At 40.8% G+C, this 22,875-nt stretch overlaps 1 protein-coding gene across 1 annotated transcript in view; it reads right to left on the bottom strand.

Moving 5' to 3' along the window:
* Positions 1–22,875, bottom strand: part of LAMA3 (laminin subunit alpha 3) — a 178,186-nt gene that overhangs the window by 49,713 nt on the left and 105,598 nt on the right. Inside the window, exons 38-45 of the mRNA XM_045004766.1 lie at positions 22,317–22,481; positions 17,692–17,793; positions 16,557–16,640; positions 14,561–14,791; positions 9,947–10,060; positions 6,743–6,852; positions 2,868–2,948; positions 1,065–1,171 (exon numbers count right to left, since the gene is read on the bottom strand). Coding sequence (XP_044860701.1) covers positions 1,065–1,171; positions 2,868–2,948; positions 6,743–6,852; positions 9,947–10,060; positions 14,561–14,791; positions 16,557–16,640; positions 17,692–17,793; positions 22,317–22,481 — 994 coding nt within the window. The remainder of the gene's footprint in view (positions 1–1,064; positions 1,172–2,867; positions 2,949–6,742; positions 6,853–9,946; positions 10,061–14,560; positions 14,792–16,556; positions 16,641–17,691; positions 17,794–22,316; positions 22,482–22,875) is intronic.

Below are 22,875 nucleotides of genomic sequence, written 5' to 3' on the forward strand. Positions count from 1 at the left end.
TCCATAGATAGATGCCTAGTGCGACATACAAAAATGCCCAAAAAATGAGCTAGAGGCCTAATTGACTTTCAGATACCTAAATACCTTTGTAAATCTATCCTTTAACAGCCTGTGTCTCATTCGCAGTCAGGATCTTAAATCTCACTAAGTGTCAAAGTCACTTGAAAATGGGACTTAGTCACTTTTGAAAATTTTACCCATTATCTATCTGAAAAATGTTGACTTTGAGTAGCATGTGCTGCGAAGTTCACAACCACAGTACTAGAAATGGAGTTTCCTATGTCTGTGGCCATACTGTGCTCTTTCTCATGTCCAGAAAGCAAACATCTGAGGAACAAATGTCCAGGGACAAGTAAGTCCCACCCCTAAGATGTCTTTTGAAGGTTCTTTGTTCAATTTGTATTTCTTTTGTGTGTATTTCTGTCTTATTTAGGGCCAGGTTTTCCTCTCAGCTATACTAGTGAAACTCCACTTAAGGTAGCTGGGATGTCTTCAGTGCAATTACATCAGTGTAGCTGACACTGGAAGATTCGGCCCTCACTTTACCTCTTCTTTAGTTCACTTATAACTCATAAATACTAAACTAGACTGCACATTGTTTAAAAAAACCCACCCTATTTCCTGAAAGAGACAGACCCCTAACACACTAGGGGAAGTTGTGTTTGTGTATCTCGGGGCACAATTTGCCCCATGTATGACATAAAACAGCATTTGATCGTGGCATGTACACTCTGAAGTTACAACTATTCTGTCCCAGGTACATTTTAATGAAGGCAAATCAGGACTACTCCATGACATATGCTTCATAAGCTTATATACAGCATGGCAAGATCTGGCTTCGAGGTTGGCAAAAGAGGTTCAATAATGTACTCAACCATCCCTTTGGTGTGGGATGGAGAAACATATCATCAATAGTGTTAAGAATTCAAAACTTAACTGCTATTAAATATGAACTATATTTCTCATAGGTTTTCCCTTACATTCAGTTGTATCAAAACTCTTCCATTCCTTCATTGAAAGCCAGAAATTAGTATTCAGCAAATTGTCTGTGTACCCTTACATACCTCCAGTAAGACGATCACAGCTAACCAGCTGACCATTATTATTACAATTACACTTCTGACAGTAACCTCCGTATTTTAGTGGATTCCCAAAATATCCTGGAGCGCAGCTAGACAAAAGAAATATAGATATGTTATTAAATACTTGAAATTGCTTCCATCCCTTTTCTAATATATATTTTCATTTAATAAAATCCTCGCCTTCCTTATATACATAAAACTATAAAATTTTATATATAAAATTACAAAAATATATAACATTTTTGGGAGCTATGCCTGCAAATCATGTTGCCTGGCATTGTGATCTTGTCAGATCTCATGTGCCAAACAGAATCACGCTGAACAGGAAACCTGCAAGTAGGAGCTAAAGGAAATGGTGCCAGTGATTCACAAAGGTGTACCCTTCCTTCTGATTCAGCACTGAACCAAGGCTACAGCATTCTGTTAAGGGACACTATGCTGCTGCTGGTGCTGTCTTTCAGTTGAGACATCACAATTTCTTGGCTACTTGTAATTAAAGATTCTTTGGCACCATTTGTAAGAGATGGGGTGTAGTCCATGTGTGCTGGTCAGATTCCAACTCAGACAATTACATTCTGCAAATTTAAATTCCCCCAGCACTTTAAACTGAATAAGATATTCTTCACTTCCTATTTTAAATTGTTGTGTAGTTTGTGCTACTAAACTATTGCAGTGTCTGCAGTAAGACACACTGGGCTCATTTAGGATGAAGGGCAATATGTAGTTGTAACATGATCACCACTGAGTTACAAACACCATTCAGAGAAGTGTGCACATTCCTCCTAAATCACTGAAGATGAAAGGTGAAGTAAACAAACTAATGCATAAGAAGAAAAGGGAAAATGTTTTTCAACTGGAAACAGAACAAAATAAGGGGGCTATTATTGTTATTACAACGAATGGTACACACAATAAGACTGTTTAAAGTGGCTGACTGCTCCTTTTGATAAAATCAGTATATACCAGTTATATATGCTAAAGATAAATTATTCATTTATTTCTGTTCTCTATAGTGTGTATGATAAGTTACTCCCAGCTGTGCAATTAGTACAGTACCCAGCGCACTATATACACAGACAAGATTAGGGTATGGAACAGCTTCCACATGAGGAGAGATTTAAAAGACTGGGACTTTACAGCTTGGAAAAGAGATGACTAATGGGGGATCTGATAAAGGTCTATTAAATCTTGATTGGTGTGGAGAAAGTAAATAAGGAAATATTATTTACTCCTTTACAGGAACTAAGGGTCACTGAATAAAATTAATAGGCAGCAGGTTTAAAACAAACAAAAGGAAGTATTTCTTCACACAACGCACAGTCAACCTGTGGAACTCTTTGCCAGGGGATGTTGTGAAGGCCAAAACTACAAGTTTAAAAAAAGAACTAGATAAGTTCATGGAGGATAGGTCCATCAATGGCTATTTGCTAGGATGGGCAGGGGTACACCATCACACTCTGGGTGTCCGCATACTCTGTTCGCCAGAAGCTGGGAATGGATGACAGAGGATGGATCACTTGACAAGATACCGGGCTAGATGGACCATTGGTCTGACCCAATATGGCTGTTCTTATGTTCTTCTGACAGATATTTATGTCTATATAGTTACCTAATTATACATGCATGCATATTACACACAATATATATAAATACATACACAGTATTCTGAAGCAACATGCTTAGGTAAATTTTCTAGTAAATAAATTAGGTAAATAAATAGGCATGTGTGAAGAGATACTCTTTTTACTGTCCATTTGAAAAGGCTTTAAGAGACAAGTCACTTACCTTTCACAATGTACTCCAGTATAACCTTCTTTGCAGAAACACTGAACTTCTTCACCATTTGCCACACAGCCAGTTGCAAAACTGTGAGAAGATAAAAAAAAATTCTTTTCACTAAAGCATAATCAAACTGTTCAGATTAGTTAGAACAGGGGCCAAATAACTTTCAGGAATAAAGGGTAATTTGGTGGTATAAATAACCAATGATATAGTTTAACAACCACAGGACAAATTACAGCAAATTATCCATTGATGCTTCAAATTCTTCTACTAAATTCACTTCTTGGCTATTTTAAATACACTCCTGCCCTTCTAGAGAGAACAAAATAGCTTATTCTGGAAAGGAATGCATACAACAAAGCTTCTTAACAATAAGATTGTGAAATAAAACAGGTCTATGCAGATATTATTTTACTAAGCAAGAACCAACAGTTAAGTGCTAAAACAGCTCTTTGTTGATTGCGTAGGCCTTTTGTACTTATACTTAGAAGATTTTCATCTTATTTTAAATGAATTTCAAGGGATAACATCAATGTTTATTATACATCCAGGTGTATATAAATATTATCAATGTATTTCACATGAAATAGAAATTAAACAACCTCACATACAAATTATTTAAATGTAATAGTCAAGGTTCATATGAGATTTCAAAGTAAAATCACAATATTAATTTCTTAGCATGGATAGCAAAATTTTCCTATGAAAGCAAAAAAGAAAAAAAGCCCCCCAAAGTACTAAAGTTCCCATGTAAACATAGTAATTTAATTGACGGCTCAACAGTTCTAATATAAAATACTGTCCTTCCCTCCCCCCCACATGGAAATCATCACAGGGTCTTGTGCTAACAGTTGTTCTTGAAAGGTTTAGAGCAGTGGTGGGCAACCTGTGGCCTGTCAGGGTAATCCGCTGGTGGGCCATGAGACAGTTTGTTTACATCGACCGTCCGCAGGCACCGCCACCCACAGCTCCCAATAGATGCAGTTCGCCGTTCCTGGCCAATGGGAGCTGTGGGAAGCAGCATGGGCCGCAGGGACGTGCTGGCCACCACTTCCCGCAGACCTCGTTGGCTGGGAATGGTGAACTGTGGCCACTGGGAGCTGCGGGCGGCTGTGCCTGTGGACAGTCAATGTAAACACTGTCTTGCGGCCCGCCAACGAATTATCCTGACAGGCCATGTGCGGCCCATGGGCCGCAGGTTGCTCACCACTGGTTTAGAGCCCACACATGCTAAATCCACTTCCTATCATTGACATTTTTATTAATAATAATGACTTAAAACAACAATTTATAAATCAGTGGGGATTGATAATTCTTGCTATAAATTTTCCTCTGCATTTGAAATGTTTAAAAAGAGTATTAAGGAAGAAGGAACCGATCAGCTATGCAGATGTCCAATGCACCCACAAAACTAAGAACTTAATTGTACCTAACACTAATTTCCTTTTTGCATCGAGGTAGTAGAGAGGTGCACAACCCAAAAGGGAGCTCTGGGAGTGATGGTACCTCTTGGGCTCCCTAGTACACAGAGGGAGAACTCATGTTGGACCATGCCTGCTCTTCCTGAGATACCTAGCTAGCTTCAAGGTCCATTGTAGAGGGACTACTATTGCTTGGCTGTAGGATGGGGTGTGTGCGATGGAGATAGCCTACTAGTGCTCCTTCCATCTTTTGACCATTCACCTGGGCCATAAGCGCCTGGATAAAGTAATCTGAAAGACTGGAATCAAATACCCTTTCCCCCACCCACCCTTCCAAAAAATATATATTGCTCTTACTTTGGAGGAAAAGTGGATGACTCCACCAATGCTAGGTGGAACATTCCCTGTCCAGAGAATGGTAGCTATTAGATCAATACGGACTTATGAATTAAATGCAGGTTTCATAGTTTCCCCAATTATCTTAGCACTCTTAAAATGAAAGATGAATAAAAATATGTTCAGCTGACCTCAGGCAAACACCTGCAGAAGAAGTCAATGCTGTCAGGAACAGATCCATCAAAGAATTCTCTGATATATGAAAAGCCTGTCTACTGCTTACCAGTGAAAAAATCTCTTACTTAAGGCTATCTAGCCTCTGCCTCTGCACCTGGCAAATAATGTGTAATAGTCTTAGCAATACAGCGCTTAGGTTTTATTAGAGCTATTATTTTTTCTTTACCTGAAGACACATACACTTTCACATTTTAGCACTGAGCAATCACCACAAACAGGTGGCTCAAAACAATATGCATTTACAGCCCATTTTACTGCTAATGACTTTAAAAATCTAGTAACATTCTTAAGATCCTAGCAAATATAATTGTTTCTCACCATTCAGTAGTGTTTACTGAGCTGCAGTTTGGTGAGTATGTTTGCACTTGTATGTATGTTTCATCTGCCAAGCTAATGGAATCTTTCAAATATAGTCAGACCAACATAAATCCACTTACATGTTTACAAGTTTTAATTATTTTTCTGAGTGCGTACTTTACAGAACACTAAATCTCTCTGCACTCACACAAAGGCTTGTTTCCTCATAGCCAATTATCTCCTCTCTACTTTGGACACTAAACGGGACAGCAAAAATAATTTCCATGCCATGTCTCAGGAATATGGCTTCACTCGCACAGAAAGCGGGCATGGATTGCAAAGGAGAAATTCCTATTGAAAACACATGTGTTTTCAACAGCTAATGGAATACAGTAACTCCTCACTTAACATCCTCCTGCTTAACGTTGTTTCACAGTTACGTCGCCGCTCAGTTAGGGAACATGTGTGTTTAAAGTTGTGCAATGCTCCCTTATAACATCGTTTGGCTGCCTGCTCTGTCCCCTGCTTGTAAGATTCTGTGGAAGAGCAGCAACTTTACAAGGGAGCATTGCACAAGTTCCTTTTCTCCGCCTCCTCCCCCTCCCTCCGAGCGCTTGCCCCACTTAGGACTTTCTGGGAGGGAGGGGGAGGAGCGGGTAAGCGCTGCGTCTCCATTCCTCCCACTCCCTCCCAGAAAGTCCTAAGCATGAAGTGCTGGGAGGGAGGGGGAGGAGCAGGGAAGCGCCATGTCTCCACTCATGCTCCTCCCTCCCAGAAAGTCTTAAGGACTTTCGGGGCGGGGGAGGGGGGAGAGAGCGGGGATGTGGCATACTCTGGAGAGGAGGTGGAGTGGGGGTGGGAAGAGGTGGGCCTGGAGCATCCCCCAGCACAGTCGGTGCCTGTTCTTCTCCAGGGAAGCTGCTGCTGCTACTGCGAAGGTGCTTCCTGGCGTCCTTGTCTGTAGTGGGCTGTGCTTGTGTGAGGTAAGCCAGGGGCACTTCCCAACCACAGTACAGTACTGTACGGGATATAATGCCTTTTGTCTGCCCCCCAAATTTTTTTCTTGGAACCTAACCCCCTGCATTTACCTTAAATCTTATGGGAAAATTGGATTCGTTTAACATCGTTTCACTTAAAGTTGCATTTTTCAGGAACATAACTACAATGATAAGTGAGGAGTTACTGTACATGAAAGCCCTGGGAAACACTGACATGTACGGGGACAGATGCCGCATACAGCTCATAAACAAAACAGGCCTCACCCCTGCAATTCACTGCACATGGGTGCACCACTGTGCCTGTGCAGAGCCCTACCGAAGTAAGGGGGTTACCCCGGTGCTCCGCGGGGAGCCCTTGTGCAGTCAATTGCAGGATCAGGGCTACAGTTAGAATCTTGAACTTATTAAAAAAAAACAGTGACATAAGTTACAGCACTTAGTTATTATTGTGTGTATGGCACTAGTGCCTAGATGACCCAACCAAGACTGAGACCCCAAGCTCAGAGTAAAACACAGTCTCTACCTACTTACCGTAAATAACTTCCACCCTCCATACCTTTTTTTAACTTGACACTATATTGTACAATACCTGTTTGTGAAAGGGCAAGAGCACACCCTACAGGAACCTTGACTGGCATCGCCGAAATAACCTTCTTTACAACGGTCACATTTTTCCCCAGCAGTATTATGTTGACAGCCCTTAAAAACAAAACAAGACAATTAACTGTGGCCTAACTTTGTAGGGTTTATCATCATTACCGCTAGGAAATTATAGCTGATCTGTTTTAAACCTCTGAGGGTGTATTTTTTTCACCCACAGTTACGCAGCTATTGCAAAACGGCCTGTGCTACAGAAATAAATTTGTTCCACCCGTTGTCTAGTTGTAGAGAGCACATTTTTCCACTACTAGTTGAGGACAGACAGACAAAGTAAATACTATTAAACTTATTTTAACAGGATACTCAAAGCAGCAGTGCAGTTGCTTAATAAGTGTTGTCTCTTACGCGTGTATCTGTATTGATATTTTGAGTGAATCCATTAAAAATTCACTAGGTCTGAATGCAACTTTAAATTTTGCATTTTAATGTATATTATAAAATCTGGGAAATTATGAACAGTTTTAAAAACACACATTTAATTGAGTCCAGATACACTTCCTCCCTAAGTCCCAGGAAATTAATTTTAAAAGTAGTCTGCTTAATAGATTCAGTTAAGATTTTAATTTCATGTACTTTTCCCAATATGCATGTAATTTGTATTTAATTTACTAATTGGAATGAACAATTAATGAATAATGAATGCTGAGAAAACAAATCTAACTGCTGTAGCCAACGTTTCCACCATAAGACTCCAAAGAATAAAATCTCGTTTTAGAGACATTCTTATTCCCATTAGTGTCAATGAGTCATGTGTGTATTTGGTGGGCAAGTGGGACATTGCTTTTAGCTTCATCTAAAATCTTATACACAAAATAATTGTTAATTTACAGCTGAAGTTGTTCAAACTCATTTTCTAGCAGACATAGAGATCCAGGAAATTACCAATAAAGCCAATATTTGCATCCACATTAATCTCCAATCACATACCCTACCATCTAAGCATCATAAACCTCTAAAACACTCATACTCCTCTGCTCCACAGCCATACCCTCTTAGTACTCCGATGTACAATCTATCTCAGCAGTGCACACACTCAGTTCCTAACAGTCAAATGCACAATCTGATCTCTGACATCTGCATTAAGATGCCGCTATACCAGGAGTGAAAGTAGAAACAGGGACTTATCGGTACGGGGCTGGGTTGGGGCCGGCTCTGGCCCCCAGAAGGGGCGAGGCCTTCGGCGGAAGGGGGCTCAGAGCTAGCCCCGGCCTGCCCTGTACCGGTAAGTGTCCTCCCCCTTCCCCGCTGGGGTAGCAGTGGCAGCCAGGGGCTCTGGCAGTAGTTTAAAGGGCCCAGGGCTCGGCCGCTGCTACCACCCTGGGCCCTTTAAACCGCTGCCAGAGCCCCTGGCTGCCGCTGCTACCCCAGGGCTCCAGGGGCTATTTAAAACGCCCAGAACTCCGCTGCCTCTACCGCCCCAGCCCTTTAAATAGCCCCCGGAGCTCTGGGGTAGCGGCGGCCGGGCTCCAGCGGCTCTTTAAAGGGCCCAGGGCAGTAGAGGCAGCGGGAGCCCCGGCCCTTTAAATAACCCACGGAGCCCCGCTGCCGCTACCCCAGGGGTCCAGCGGCAGGGCTCTGGCGGCAATTTAAAGGGCCTGGGGCTCCAGACGCTGCTGGGAGACTCCCCTACAATGAGAGTGGGCAGGCTTTGGCAGGAAACTGGGCCGTTGGTGGAAGAACAATTGGTGGAAAAAGAGTTCAGGGAGCACAACGGAGAGTGCACAAATGTTTTGATGTCTGCCCCAGGCTCCCCCTACAGACAGACAAACCCCACCCAATGGGGTCAGAAGCTGGCAACTCTGGGCCTGATCTAAAGCCCACTGAAGTCAATGGATAGACTTCTATCAACTACAGTGGGCTCTCTGAGTGTCCTCTGCACCAAGTTTTCCTGCGTGACTTTGCTCACCTTATAGTTTGTCTCTAAGGTAGGGGATGTTTTATCTCAACATATTCAGAAGTTAATTGTGCTTGCATCTAAATGACATATTTTAGGCTAAAAAACTGAAGTTTACACTTTTCAGCCTCATCTTGAACTGATCTAAACATCCTCATCTCTATCTTTCTGCTGCAGTGCTTTCCTGTCATGGCCTGTCCTGTCTCCCAATGAAGCACATTGTGAGTCATTCCCTGGAACATGCTGAACTGTCTCATAACTAACATTTAACCAAAAGGATTTGTTGAAACAAAGTCAAAGGGTATTGCATATTGCAAAGGAATGCGCTGCAGGCAGAAAGAATTAATAACTTACAAAAAATAAACAGGGGAAAATAAATAATGAAAAGAGAATTTGGCAAGGTGTTTGTTTACATAAAAAGGGTGCAGTTAAGAATTAGCAAAAATTTTCAAGTTGGAATTTTTCAGAATAAACCATAAGAACTAAGGTGTTATTTAACTGTCAAGAATATAAACTAGAAAAACACAGTAGGCCAAATTTCATGCTCACACAACCACTGGGGTTCCTTGACTTCAGTGGCGTTATTCCAGACTTAAAATGCTTATCTAGGAGCAGACTTCACCCCACTGTACCTACAGTTCAGTTGCAGATTTGTAATTTGTCTAACTTCTCTCCTGCTAGCCCAATCCTGTCTTCTCCAGTACATACTATCCGTGTAATTGTAATCTAAGATTTGTTTTGCAAAATGAGCAAGCAAACAGTGTCTTCGTTTTTCAATAATGTAATTATTTATTTGAATATGGGGTCGGCTCCTGCAAACCCTTATGTGCATAGTGCTACGGACTACCCATGAGAATAAAAGTTTGAGGGACCGGACTCTATAAGATAACTAAGGCCCTGATCCTGCAAACACTTACCCATGTGCTTAACTGAGGGGAATGGGGTAGCCTGGGACAACTGGAGTTGTGGGAAGAGGCACGGGAGAAACGTGGAATGAAAACTGAATGAAACTACTGACCTGTGCAAAGTTAAGCATGTGAAAATGTTTGCAGGACTGGGACCTAAATGCATACACAGTAAAAAATTCAGGTATTATAATTCAGTCAAAGAATTGAACTAGTTACACATGAATCATTTTGTGGCAATAATGAAAAAAGGAATGCTATGTATTCCACAGTTCAGTAAAGAAGTAGATATTCTGCTTTTCTACATTAGTTTCAACAATATTGTTTTACTTACAATACATATTCCAGAACCATCCTGGCATCTATTTGAATTTCCATTGCAATTGCAGGGTACACAGCGTCCTGTAAATAATCCTTTATTCTCACGGTAAAATCCAGGGCTACATTCCTATTAAGTATACAGGAAAATATACATGTTAAATAAAAGTGGGGGAAAGAAGGATTCCACAGCCTCCAAAGGTCAGTATTTTAAAATCTGTTGGCCACACCCAGAAAACTATAGTAGAAAATGTTTCCTGATAGGCTTTTTTTTTTTTTTGGAGCAAATTGTTACTTTCTTAATAATAATTATTTTAGCTTATAAAGTAGCATCGGAGCAGATGACAGGGACTCCAGCTGCGTATCAGCTTGTGGCCAATCATTTCAAATAATTTTATAAAAATAATGCAGCTTTCAAAGTCGGCTTGTATCACACAGGCATTGGGGGTTGGGTGTGGTAATAGACAAGTGAGTTTCTTTCTACAGAGGTCTGCTGGCCAAACCACAGAATCATGGCGGGGGCGGGGGGTGGAGGGTATAGGAAAATACCATTACTTGAGCCCATGAACTGTTAAAGCACTTGGGCCCTGATCCTGCAAACACTTACGCATCTTCTCACCTTTATGCCATTGATTTAAATGGGACTACTCACAGTACTCAAATTAACCATGAGCATAAGTATTTGCAGGATTCGGGCCTTGCTGAGTAGCTGCACCGGTGCTTCCTTACTCCAGCAGGGGTATTCCATCATCCTGACCCTCACAGAAGACCACTGAGCAAGACATTTCCTGCGGCTAGCAAAGGGGTCTAGAATTTGGCCTTTAAACAGCAGCCACAGAAGACATTAATGTAGATTTATACCAGAAGGTTCTGGAAGGGCTGCCTATAGGCGCTTCACATATTACAATGGTTACATAAAATCTTAGTGCCCAGGTAACTACAGTGTATTCTTTAGAAACACTTCCAGTGTGGTAACTTCTATATTAACTCGTCATGATTTCCAAAATTACTCCACCTGGAGCTATATGAAGCCACATTTAGGCAGAGTGAGACAAGGTTCCAAAATATGCAGCAGTTTGATTTTAAAGTACAGGCTTGTCCTAGGGACCAGTGACACATGAAAAGAATGTTCAGTCACTGAAAGCACGTGAGCAGCATTTATATTGTATGTCAGATCAATCAAAGTCAATTTTAAGTAGGGAAACAGAGGAGCTGAACTGGAGAAAGATAATGAAAGGGAAGCAAGAGACAACTGTCAGCAGTATTAGCCTATACCATTTAGGTGCTAACTAATATGTTGAGATCAGGTCATTATTGGCATGGGAACAGAAGCAGGGAGGGTGAAAAGAGCTTTCTCCACTATATGAGCCTCTTTATGCATGGACCAGTCTTAACTGCAGTACCTGTGTTCTTCTGACTGCTCCCTGTGGGGGCCTTCTGGAGTACTAGGCACCCCAAAAATGGCATGGCGTGGTCCTTCTCCCCAACCCCTCCTCACTGGGAGCTGAACTGGCTGACTGTACAGGAGATCACAGACTACATCCTTCTAAGAGGTGGTAGGGGAGTGTGATACCTGGGGCACACTGTGCGTTTCAAAATGCCTCCAGGAGTTACCCCTCAGGCAGTGCAGCTCTGCACAGTCCCCATTAGGCCTGTGCCTAAAGGGCAGAATCTGGCCCAAAACATATTTAATAAAATAAGTGGCATGTGAACTACAAATCCTGCAAATTCTTGCTCAAATGAGTCGTGCCACTGAGCTCCATGGGCCCATTCACGGGAGTAAGGGTTAGCATAATCAGGCCATACACCGTAGTCTAAGTTGCTTTAGGCATGAGTATTTATGAAAGATTCTGAATGAGAATTAGGAATTTATTAAACACACATTTGGCAGAGAAAAACCTCAGCCCCGCAGCAGCACAAGGATTTTAACAGAATACTGCAATGAAAGTTGTTGATGTTTAAACAATGAGTGTTCACCTGTGATCTGTTAGAAATTCCACCCTCGCTTTCAGTGGTATGTGGGATTAATGTAATTAAATGTACATAAGGCCTGATCCTGCACCATTTAAATCAATATGAGTTTTAATATTGACTTCACTGGGAGCAAGGGCTGAACCCATAATTTGCCCCACTCTGACTTTTTTCAGATACATTTTAATAAATGCAGGGACCTATTCTTCCTGGATTTATACATTATAGCCAACAGGCAATCAGTATTCCTGCTTTCTGAGGAGACTAGCCGCCTCAATATTTGAAATAGCTCAACCAATAGAAATATAGCTTTACAAGGATTATTTATCACAAGTACCTTACAGGCAAAGCAAAAAAGAATATACCTACTTTATTAGTGTGTCCACATGCATTTGAACAAATCTATGCTTATGGCATTAGTATGAGGATTCTGAATTTCCTCTTTCAATTTTTACTCTCTTTACATTTAAAATTTGTAACAACACTAACATACACACTGGAGTACTGAAGCACTCTGATTTGAGGACAACTGTCACCGTAGCTTCATTTTGCAATATTCACCTCTTATGAACAAAAAGCTCTTAACCACTCAAAAGTCAAACAGAAGCTGTTAGACGCTCTGGCTGTTTGTGGACAGTGGTAAACAACCTACACGAAAGATCATCCGTGTACTATCGGTAGTAATGTAATTCAAGGTTAGGAGATTCGCATTCTTATTGTTTGAATTTCAAGAACTCCATAACTCAGTGAGAAAGAAAGAAAGAAAGAAAGATTACCTCTTTTGGTTTAAAATCCAAATGAGTTTGTTGCTGCTGACCTCTGCCCTGCAGGTGAGGAAATGCTACCCTCTGTTGTACATCTTGTCCCAAGCAATGCCCCAGAGCTATTAATAAGACAACTAGCCCTCCTATGTTCTTTAGCCTCTGTATTTCGGCCGTCATTCTGCTTAGCTCTTAGCTTGGCTGTTCACGTACAGTATTCTTTCACTACTTAAACCTTCTCTTATACTCCGCCTTATTGTTCGGCTTCTGACTCAGATAAGTGAGGCTGTATGCTGCGATGGGCCCCACCTTTAAACTTTATACATGAGTCAGGTTGTACAGCACAAACAACAGTTCCTGAGGTTAAACGACCATGCTGTAACTCCTGTAAGTTAATGTATAGCTAATGTAAGGTGTGGCAGGCATCACCTTCTCCCCACCTAACATAGTCAGACAGAGCTAGACGATTAGAACAGTAAATCATAGATTGAGTAATACTGCAAAAACGTGAAGGGCTTATGAGCTACATTAAGTCCGTGGTTTGACTGCTTCCTTTGGGCTATGTATTTTCCTTAGTGCAGAGGAGGAAAAACGGATAGTATAAAGACAGCACATTGCAGGTGGTGGGGTGGGAATGGGAAAATTTCAGTCTGTATTAAATGCAAGTCCCAGTGTGCTAATCAGTTGGATTTCATGTGTAGTGCAAAGCACAGAGTGCATGAAAATAATTTCTGAAAATATTTTGAAAATGATATTCAGCAAACAATGCCCTATTACTGTGGCCAGGAGCCAAAAATGAAAGACCCAGACCAATAATCAATGCAGCTAGTTCAATCAGTCTCTCAGTGGCTGTTCTGCTCCGTTCACTACTCTTTCATTCTCATTTTAAGATGTATTGTTTACAGGTTAGTGTAGTAACTGCTACTTTAACTCTTAAGCATTTTTGACAGATCCCGAGCAAGTAACTAATTCTACACATTCTGTGCAATCTGTTCTTTGTTTCTCACTTACATATTTCACTCTGTTCCTAAGGGTCTGAGTAGTCAGCATATTATCATTACCAAGAATGGGACCCAGCTCTCTAGAGTCTCCAGTCAAGGTTTGAAGTTTAAAGCTTTGCCTCTGCTGCTACTGTACAATATAGTCCACTTGGATAGGTTCACAGATTTCAAGGCCAAAAGGGATCAATATGGTTATCTAGTATGATCTCCTACATAATACAGGCACTAGAATTTAACCCGGTAATTCCTGCATTAAGCCCACAAATTGTTTGAGCTCTCTTTTATAGCATATCTCTTGGAAAGACATCCAGTATTGATGTAAAAATCTCAAGTGATGGAGAATCTTAGGTGAGTTCCAGTGGATAATTATTTTCGCTGTTAAAAATATACAAATAATTTCTAGTATGAATCTGTCTTGCTTCAGCTTCTAGCCACTGTATCTCATTATGCCTTTGTCTGCTAAATTAAAGACTCCTCTATTATTAGAAATCTTCCCCCCATGTACGTACTTATAGACCACGATCAAGTCAACACTTAACCTTCTCTTGGATAAGCTAATTAGACTGATCTTCTTTAGTCATGACAGAAAATATTATTCATATAACACACACACTTTATACATGCATAGTCGCAGCTAAAAGGAGCACAAATTCCACAGAAGGTATCTAATTCACGCAATGAAAGGATTTTAAGCCCAGATCCTCAAAGGGAGTTAGGTGCCTAAATACCTCTGAGGATCTGGGCCTTAGCTATCAAAGCTGTACATAAAGTTACCTACAAAATGCTTAAAATTAACCAGTACTGCTAACGATTAGTCTTTTTTCTTTAACTAAACCAATACAGTTGTGAGCAACATATCAAGAATGACACAATGAGGAGGCAAAGAAAATTTCCTACCTGACATGAGTCACCCACATAGTCAGGGGGACAGGAGCATGTCTCTACATTATATGCAATGCTTCCACTTCCTGTACTTGTGGCTTCTTCCAGCCCAACCTCACCCAGGGTTAACCTCTGACTCTCTGTGTAGTAAAGACCTCTGATGTGTAAGCCATCTAGTCTAGACAGGATCATCATCAGTTCTTCTCTAGATACCAGGTTATTGTTGCTCGCATGTCTGAAGTTTCCCTGTACATTAATGATATAAAATAAATATGGCTCTGGGGTGAGTTAACCTTCAATTAGCTTGGTGGAAACAGACACTGCAACAAAAAGGGAGGATGGTAACAGAAAACAATCACCTAGCACCACTTTCTGCAGACTCAGGGAAGGGAGGGTGAAACAGATGTGAGGAAAGTGGGTAGCAGGTATGTAAAGAAATGAAGGGTGGGAAAAGGAATGGGGGAACATTGAGAAGGGACATAAGAAATCCATATACATACTTTGTATATTTGCTAGCCAAGCAACCGAGACTATGTATCCGCCCCAATTCACTATAGAAACCTGTGAGGGAAGTCTGGAAGTCAGCTGGAGAGCAGTAGAGAAAGAACATTGATAGGGATGTCTCCCCCAGGAAGAAAGGAGCTGATTAAGCATTTTTGGTGGTTGGGGAATGTCAATCAGTGATTCAAGGAACAGGAGATGTTTTTGGTGCCTGAAAGCCAACAGTAGAAGGAAATGGTGCCACAGAGAATTGTTGAAATAGAGTGAGACTCTGTAGGAAGCGGATCTGTGTAATGAGAGGCCTGGACTTGACATGACTCACTGCCATCTTGTGTATCAATTTAGCATAACTCACAGCCATCATAATTTGGAAACAAAACTATAAAGTCAGGGGAATTCGGCCTTGGTGTAGGCAGACAGATAGAAAAGCATTAGCTGCAGATGCAGCCCTATTAACAGGAGATAGATATATATTCACAAAGTCAAGCAAATGGGAGAGAATGGACAAACTAACCTTGAATTTCTGTAGTTTCTTCCTGATAATAAAAAAGTATGAGGTTTGGCTATTGCAAGTATATCCCACTAACAAAGCATAAAGATAAGGAGACCTTGAGAAGTTATTACTAACTTCGAAAAATGCAAAAGCTAATGAGTAGGCTGTCTTATGCATGTGAACCCCTGTATTGTGAAAATGAAGGTTAGTGTTTTTTGCATAGCTATGTTTTAAGTAAAATAATTAGTTAAGACATAGATAAGAGAGAACCTCATTTTAACTATATAATGAGGGTCAGAAAAGAAACACTTTGGAACTTAATTCCGGGATTCACCTCCAGATCAAAGCTGCCTGAACTTTTTAACTCCTGCATGATCAGACTGTGTAGACGCTGGAGTCCCAGACGACATAAACCTGACTGGCCACCAGGAGATGTCTATCTGTTTTATTGGGAGTGGTGAGCATAAGATGCTTGGCATGTGTATTCTGTTGATTTGTTGCTAATTGTTAATAAATACTTGTATATATTTAAGGATATTCACTGTGTGAGGGCTCTTTCATTAGGAAAAGGCCTCACAGGCCCATAGAAACCTGAGTCCACCGGGAATGGATGTTAGCCCTGAGCCCACAGAGGGGTAAAGTTGGGTCCTGTATGCCCTGAATACCCACACTGAGCTTCTATCCCTGGAGACAGTCTGCTCTTCCATCTAAGCAAAATGATTCACTTGGCTACAGGCACTGCTCTAGAGAACCAAGCCTTCCATGAGTTGGAGGGTTTCCAAAATGGGATATCACCCAAAACACCATTCCGAGAACTAATTTTTAAGGAGGTACCCATTATCATATCAATCCTCCTGCCTACTTCTAGCCAAATGGATTGTATCTTGGGACTATCCCAAAACATTAGCCAGTGTGACTCCAGGAGAACCACATCTCCAGCAGCTGCCTGTTTTGGCTATGCCGATGCACTCTAACCTATGCGATGAAATCTTAAACTATTCCATTTATATTTCTTACCTCAACTAGCTGCAAACGGCCGTAATACTGTCGGTCAGGCAATGGGTTGTTAGGATCCACATAAACTATTTTCATTTGCTGACCCTGTGTAAGAATAATGCTTTCATGATGAAATTTGAATACTTTTAATGTTACGGTATTGATATGCAGTATAAGATGTTGAAGCACAGTAATTCTGTCATTCAGCAGATACAAACTTAAGTTACCATACTTTAATGGTATTCACTCTGACAACAAAAAGATGCACTTTTGGGTGAGGATGGGGAGGGAAGTAAAAACAAAATATGACCCAGAAAAATTTCTGACCTTCAATCCTGATGCAGTGAGAGAGTCAGATCAGATATTATTACAATGCCCTATGCAACATATTTCTCAGCCAGCACATTAGAAGGTTGGATTAAAATTAAAGATGAGCTGAAGAAGCTGTATTCAGATTCCCATCAAGTTTAAGCTACACTCTGAGTTTGTATTTGATAGCATGGAAATCTCTTGAGAACAGATATTCTTGTAAGATTTTAGCTGCATTTGAACCAGAAAAGAAAATGCCCTCCTAGTTTTGTGCCAGGTTCAGACAAGGGGATTTAAATGACAAATTTAAGGATCTAACTTTGGCCCATAGCTAGTTAAATTCAAATCTGGTTGACCTGAAGTATATTTCTACCCCATTCAGCAAAATCTAATGCTTATGCTTAACTTTACACAGATAAAATTCCCTGTGAAATGAATGGGATTAATCCCACATGTAAAATAAAGCACACACAGAAGTCTTTCCAAGATCAAGACCCTTCTTGGTAACAAATGTGCAAGGCTACGATTTATTTTTAACAGGTGTATTTTAAGGGGAAAATTCCGTTTTATCTTTTTGTGCACTCAAGTCAGATATGTGTAATAAGAAGTTACCTTAGCAAAACAGATAGATACGAGAATGGCTTTGAACAAAAGGTAATAAAAACGCTTGTAAAAATGCAGCATCACGGTAGTATACATTTTTAGAATGTTTTACTAAAGAGCAATCTTTTCCAATTGTACATTTTAGATAACAGAAAAAATAGCACTGTGTTAAGATTTCTGAAAAAAAATTAAATGTGAAACAAAGTATTTCCCTGATTTCAAAAAGCAACAATATAATACTTACTGTTAGCTGTACATCAGGTCTTTTATCTAGAAGAATCATGCCTTCACTAGGTAAGCCAAAAGATTTCACTAGGTAACTTAGGTAGCCACCATATGAAGAAAGCTAAGACAAAATGTTCAAGATGATAAAGAGTTTACTGCAGTTTTGCTAAATACTAAAATCATTTTGTATTTGTTCTCCCTCCCACCCCGCCACGCATTGTAAATAGCGTAGTTTCTCTTTGTTCCTCTATTCTAAATATGCATTGCTTGAAAACAAAACCTGGAATGAATAGAACAATCATCATTACCACTTTGGTGTCTCTTATTCTGATAGCCAGTTTATATGACTCTTGTTTAAAGGGTCACTGTCAACTTGAAAATCGTATTTCCATCTGCGGATTTTGGTTCTAACGTTGTAAGTAACCATTGAGATGACAATAACCGAAAGACTTTAGAGATTTTTTTTCTCTATTTTTGAGCTTGTTTATTCTATGCATTTTATGGCATTGTGTGTAGTCACTTTCATTATTCTCCTGAAAGTCAGTTGCACCTTCTCTCTCAAACACTGGCACAATGATATCACCCTCATAAAATGCTTTTGGGGGTGGGGAGAGACGGGCTTGGATACATTTTCTTTCTCAGGATCTTCAGAGGGTTTTATCAATAGCAGCAGCAGTAAAGCCGACAATGAAACTGAAGAGGCAACAGACAACCATATGCCCAGAGAGGAAAGATGGCCAAAGAGAGGCCAGTTTGAGCACGTTTAGTGGTGGTTTTCTTAAGCCAGCCCATCCTACTCTCATAAACATCACACCTCACTAGGAAATCTTAGCTCAGCTCTACTTATGCGGACAGAGCTCCTACTGATGTTAATGTATGCAAAAAGAGGACACTATTGTAATCAAGACCAACTGTACAGATTTCAGAGAAGAATTTTCTCCAGATTGTAAAAACAGGTGTTTTACTGCTTTTTCTACAAAGCTCTGTTCAGTGCAAAACTTTTGGAATCAAACACCCCATTTATTTTGGGTTGCTCTTCAGCAGCAAGGAATTTGTGAGAATTGATGGAAGTTCACTAGAGCTACATTTTGACTAATAAATCCATTTTAGTTGCTACACAAGTCAAACCCTTTTCTCTGGAGGTGAGTAATTAGTAAAACAAACTCTTTTGGCTGAAAGGCAAGAGTAGCACTATTGCTAAATTGCAATCGGTTTTTTTCAAAAGGAGCTAGTAACAACATTTTATCAGCCAATTCCCATTGCACTCCACATTGTCTAATCATACAGTTGTTTGTTTTTGTTTCTGACAAGACATGCAAGATCAAGCAGAACTGCTTCATCAGTTTTAGTCTCTTGTGAGTAAACGCATTTTATTCTGCACATCACAATATCAAACTATGCATGCCACACACACATCCACTATAAATAAAATAGTTACTTTTTGGTCTGTAGTTTTCCTTCCTTTATGTGTAAATATGTATTTTAGTAGGCACTGGCTGTGATCACTATAGTTAAGGTGACAAAAGAGTTTGCATTGTAACACTCTGGTTTTACAATCCCATAACTTTCCAAGTATCAGAAGGGTAGCCGTGTTAGTCTGGATCTGTAAAAGCAGCAAAGAGTCCTGTGGCTCCTTATAGACTAACAGACGTATTGGAGCATGCATGCATCCGACGAAGTGGGTATTCACCCACGAAAGCTCATGCTCCAATACGTCTGTTAGTCTATAAGGTGCCACAGGACTCTTCATAACTTTCCAAAACATTCACTTTTTTGGCTGGGGTTTTCCATGCTTGGTCTCTATCCAAAGATTTTCTTTTTGGAAAAGAGATACCTCCAGGAAGTTCAGACTTTGGGGAAAGTGAAAATAAAAATACACTTTCATTATATTAAAAAAAAATATTAACCATGACATTCTCTTCAGAGAGGCATGGACTCTTAACTTGTTCGGTTCAATGTTAACATTTAGCATAGTATATATTTCTTCTCTTCCTTCTTTTTTTTTTAAAGTTGTAATTAATATAAAGAGAACCTCATAAAATTAATAAGGAGTACCCTAATCAGTACTTATCTGTGGTGATATTCACCAGTGTGCAGTGGGCCAGCATAAGAACATAAGAATGGCCGTACCGGGTCAGACCAAAGGTCCATCTAGCCCAGTATCTGTCTACCGACAGTGGCCAATGCCAGGTGCCCCAGAGGGAGTGAACGTAACAGGAATGATCAAGTGATCTCTCTCCTGCCATCCATCTCCATCCTCTGACGAACAGAGGCTAGGGACACCATTCTTACCCATCCTGGCTAATAGCCATTTATGGACTTAGCCACCATGAATTTATCCAGTCCCCTTTTAAACATTGTTATAGTCCTAGCCTTCACAACCTCCTCAGGTAAGGAGTTCCACAAGTTGACTGTGTGCTGCGTGAAGAAGAACTTCCTTTTATTTGTTTTAAACCTGCTGCCTATTAATTTCATTTGGTGACCCCTAGTTCTTGTATTATGGGAATAAGTAAATAACTTTTCCTTATCCACTTTCTCAACATCACTCATGATTTTATATACCTCTATCATATCCCCCCTTAGTCTTCTCTTTTCCAAGCTGAAGAGTCCTAGCCTCTTTAATCTTTCCTCGTATGGGACCCTCTCCAAACCCCTAATCATTTTAGTTGCTCTTTTCTGAACCTTTTCTAGTGCTAGAATATCTTTTTTGAGGTGAGGAGACCACATCTGTACAGGGTATTCGAGATGTGGGCGTACCATGGATTTATATAAGGGCAATAATATATTCTCCTTCTTATTTTCTATCTCCTTTTTAATGATTCCTAACATCCTGTTTGCTTTTTTGACCATGAGGTATATGCACTACTTAAATCCTCAAAATCCTCAAAAATGGGGCCCATTGCAACTGACAATCAGAGTATTGAATCTACGTGCTGTATAGCCAGCTACCATTATAAACAGAACTGGGACCGCAGTTGGACAGAGTTATATGACACTGAAGCCACAAGCAATCAGCAGCAATGTGTAAACTGGTCAACACGATCCCCACGGTGGAATGATGACAAGTTTAATATACAGCAAGCTGCTGCTTCCCTTGAGAAAGCAGAAAGAGCGGAAAAGAGCTCAAAGAAGTTGATGGTTAAAAGAATAGATAGTGTTCTCCTCATATGATGCTTTGACCTGTTGCAATTAGTTAATAAGCACACAGTTATTAAGTAGGAAACACGGTAATATTTTCACACAGCCATACAATCCAAGTTATTATATCAGACAAACAACAATACATTAATTTAATACTCACACCACCTGGAACTGTGCATTCCTTTCTTAAATCAGCCATGACAGTAAGGGCTTGGCTACACTTGCAGATGTGCAGCGCTGGGAGTTACAGCTGTGTTCGTACAGCTGTGTAGGGAAAGCGCTGGTGTGTGGCCACACTCACAGCTACCAGCTACCAGCGCTGCAGTGTGGCCACATTTGCAGCATTTGCAGCGCTGTTGGGAGTGGTGCATTATGGGCAGCTATCCCAGCGTTCAAGTGGCAGCAACGTGCTTTTCAAAAGAGGGGTGTGTGACAGGGAGTAGGGGAGAGAGAGAGAGAGTGGATTTTTGGAGCCGACACTTCAGCTCCCTGCCTTGCAAAATCTGAAAATTTCCTCGACCCCTCATTTACTCTTAACTGCAAATAGCCTGCAGACCAGATAAGCAGCTGCTCCAACGGACTCCCTTTTTCCCCCTCCCCCCGCTGTTTCTCTCCTCAAGCAAACACTCATCCCCCTGCCTGCCTCATTCACAGCAAGGTAGTGGGTTATCTCAATTGATTGTTCACAGTCAGTTACAGATTGATCACAGCAAACAAGAGCTGTGTTTGTTTTTTAGATAAGCAGCTCCCGGAGCCCCGAGTTCACAACAAAACAAAGAGAGGCATCATAACAAAACAAAGAGTAATTTAGTTAAAAGCATTCTGGGATATCTCCTAATACCCTGGAGGCCAATAACAGCGCTGGTGTGTGGCCACACTTGACGAGCAGCGCTGCATCACCAGCGCTGCACTCGTTATACCCCAAGCAGACCAGGTGTACAGCCAGCGCTGCAGCCAGGGAGTTGCAGCGCTGGATGTGTCTTGCAGGTGTGGACAGTTACTAAGTTGCAGCGCTGTAAAGCCTCCACCAGCGCTGCAACTCTCCAGTGTAGCCAAGCCCCAAGATATCAACAATAAAGGGGAAAGTTTTCAACAGCAGTTGAACACTTAACTGCCCTTTATGTTTTTGAAAATCTCCCCAAAGATGTTCAGTGAATCTTAAAAGGTACCATGGGACAGCGGCAAGATATGAGGCTGTGGTTCAGAAATTGCCTCAAGAACACCAGCTCCCAAAAACTAGCCAGGCCAGGAACAGAGTCGACCATAGAGTTCATTTAAACATCTCCCCAACATCCACCAGGATGATTAATCCAGCATTATAACTGAATGCACTTTCAATGCTGTCATCAAAAGCCGAATGCTGTGATTTCAGGAAGGTCAGAGGAGGGTTAGGAATCCATGGGGAAGAAAACAAACACCTCTTAGAAAGATAGGGTGCATTCTGCCAATGATCTTCGAAAAAACAGAACAAATATCACAACAGATTAGTTAGGTGTCAGTTACCTTCTCTCCCAAGTAGGACTGTGGTGCCACCCAGTATAAACTGTGCACAGAGGAAGGCAACTCTTGAACATCAGCAACTACACTATTGCTGCCTGGATTGAAGGTTACGGGGACATCAATGTTATTGTCAGCTGTCTCCACATGCCAGTTTCTCATATCAACAAACTAATTACAAAATATAAAAGGGAAATTAGGGCATGTTTAATCATTTATTAAAACTTTTCTAGGTTCAGTGTATAGCGTCATTTATGAGACATACCATATTGATTATATAATGTACTGAGGATAAAATTCACCCCTCCAGAAACAGACATCACAAAGCCTATGCAACACTTGTGCCTCAAAAGGGGCTTAAGTGGGACATAAGTGGTACATAAGCCTACTGTTTGCCTTCTGCACAAGGGTGTTTGATTTGTTACTGTGGACTAAATTCTGTCCTTGGTTATATGTAAACACAACCCATACTGAGGTCAATAGAAGCTGCATGTATACAACCAAGGATAGAATTTGGCCTTATATTTTAAGTCCATAAACAATGTCCCCCCTTTAAATCGTAAGT

Source organism: Mauremys mutica, chromosome 2 (genome assembly GCF_020497125.1).
Source record: "Mauremys mutica isolate MM-2020 ecotype Southern chromosome 2, ASM2049712v1, whole genome shotgun sequence".
NCBI lineage: Eukaryota > Metazoa > Chordata > Testudines > Geoemydidae > Mauremys > Mauremys mutica.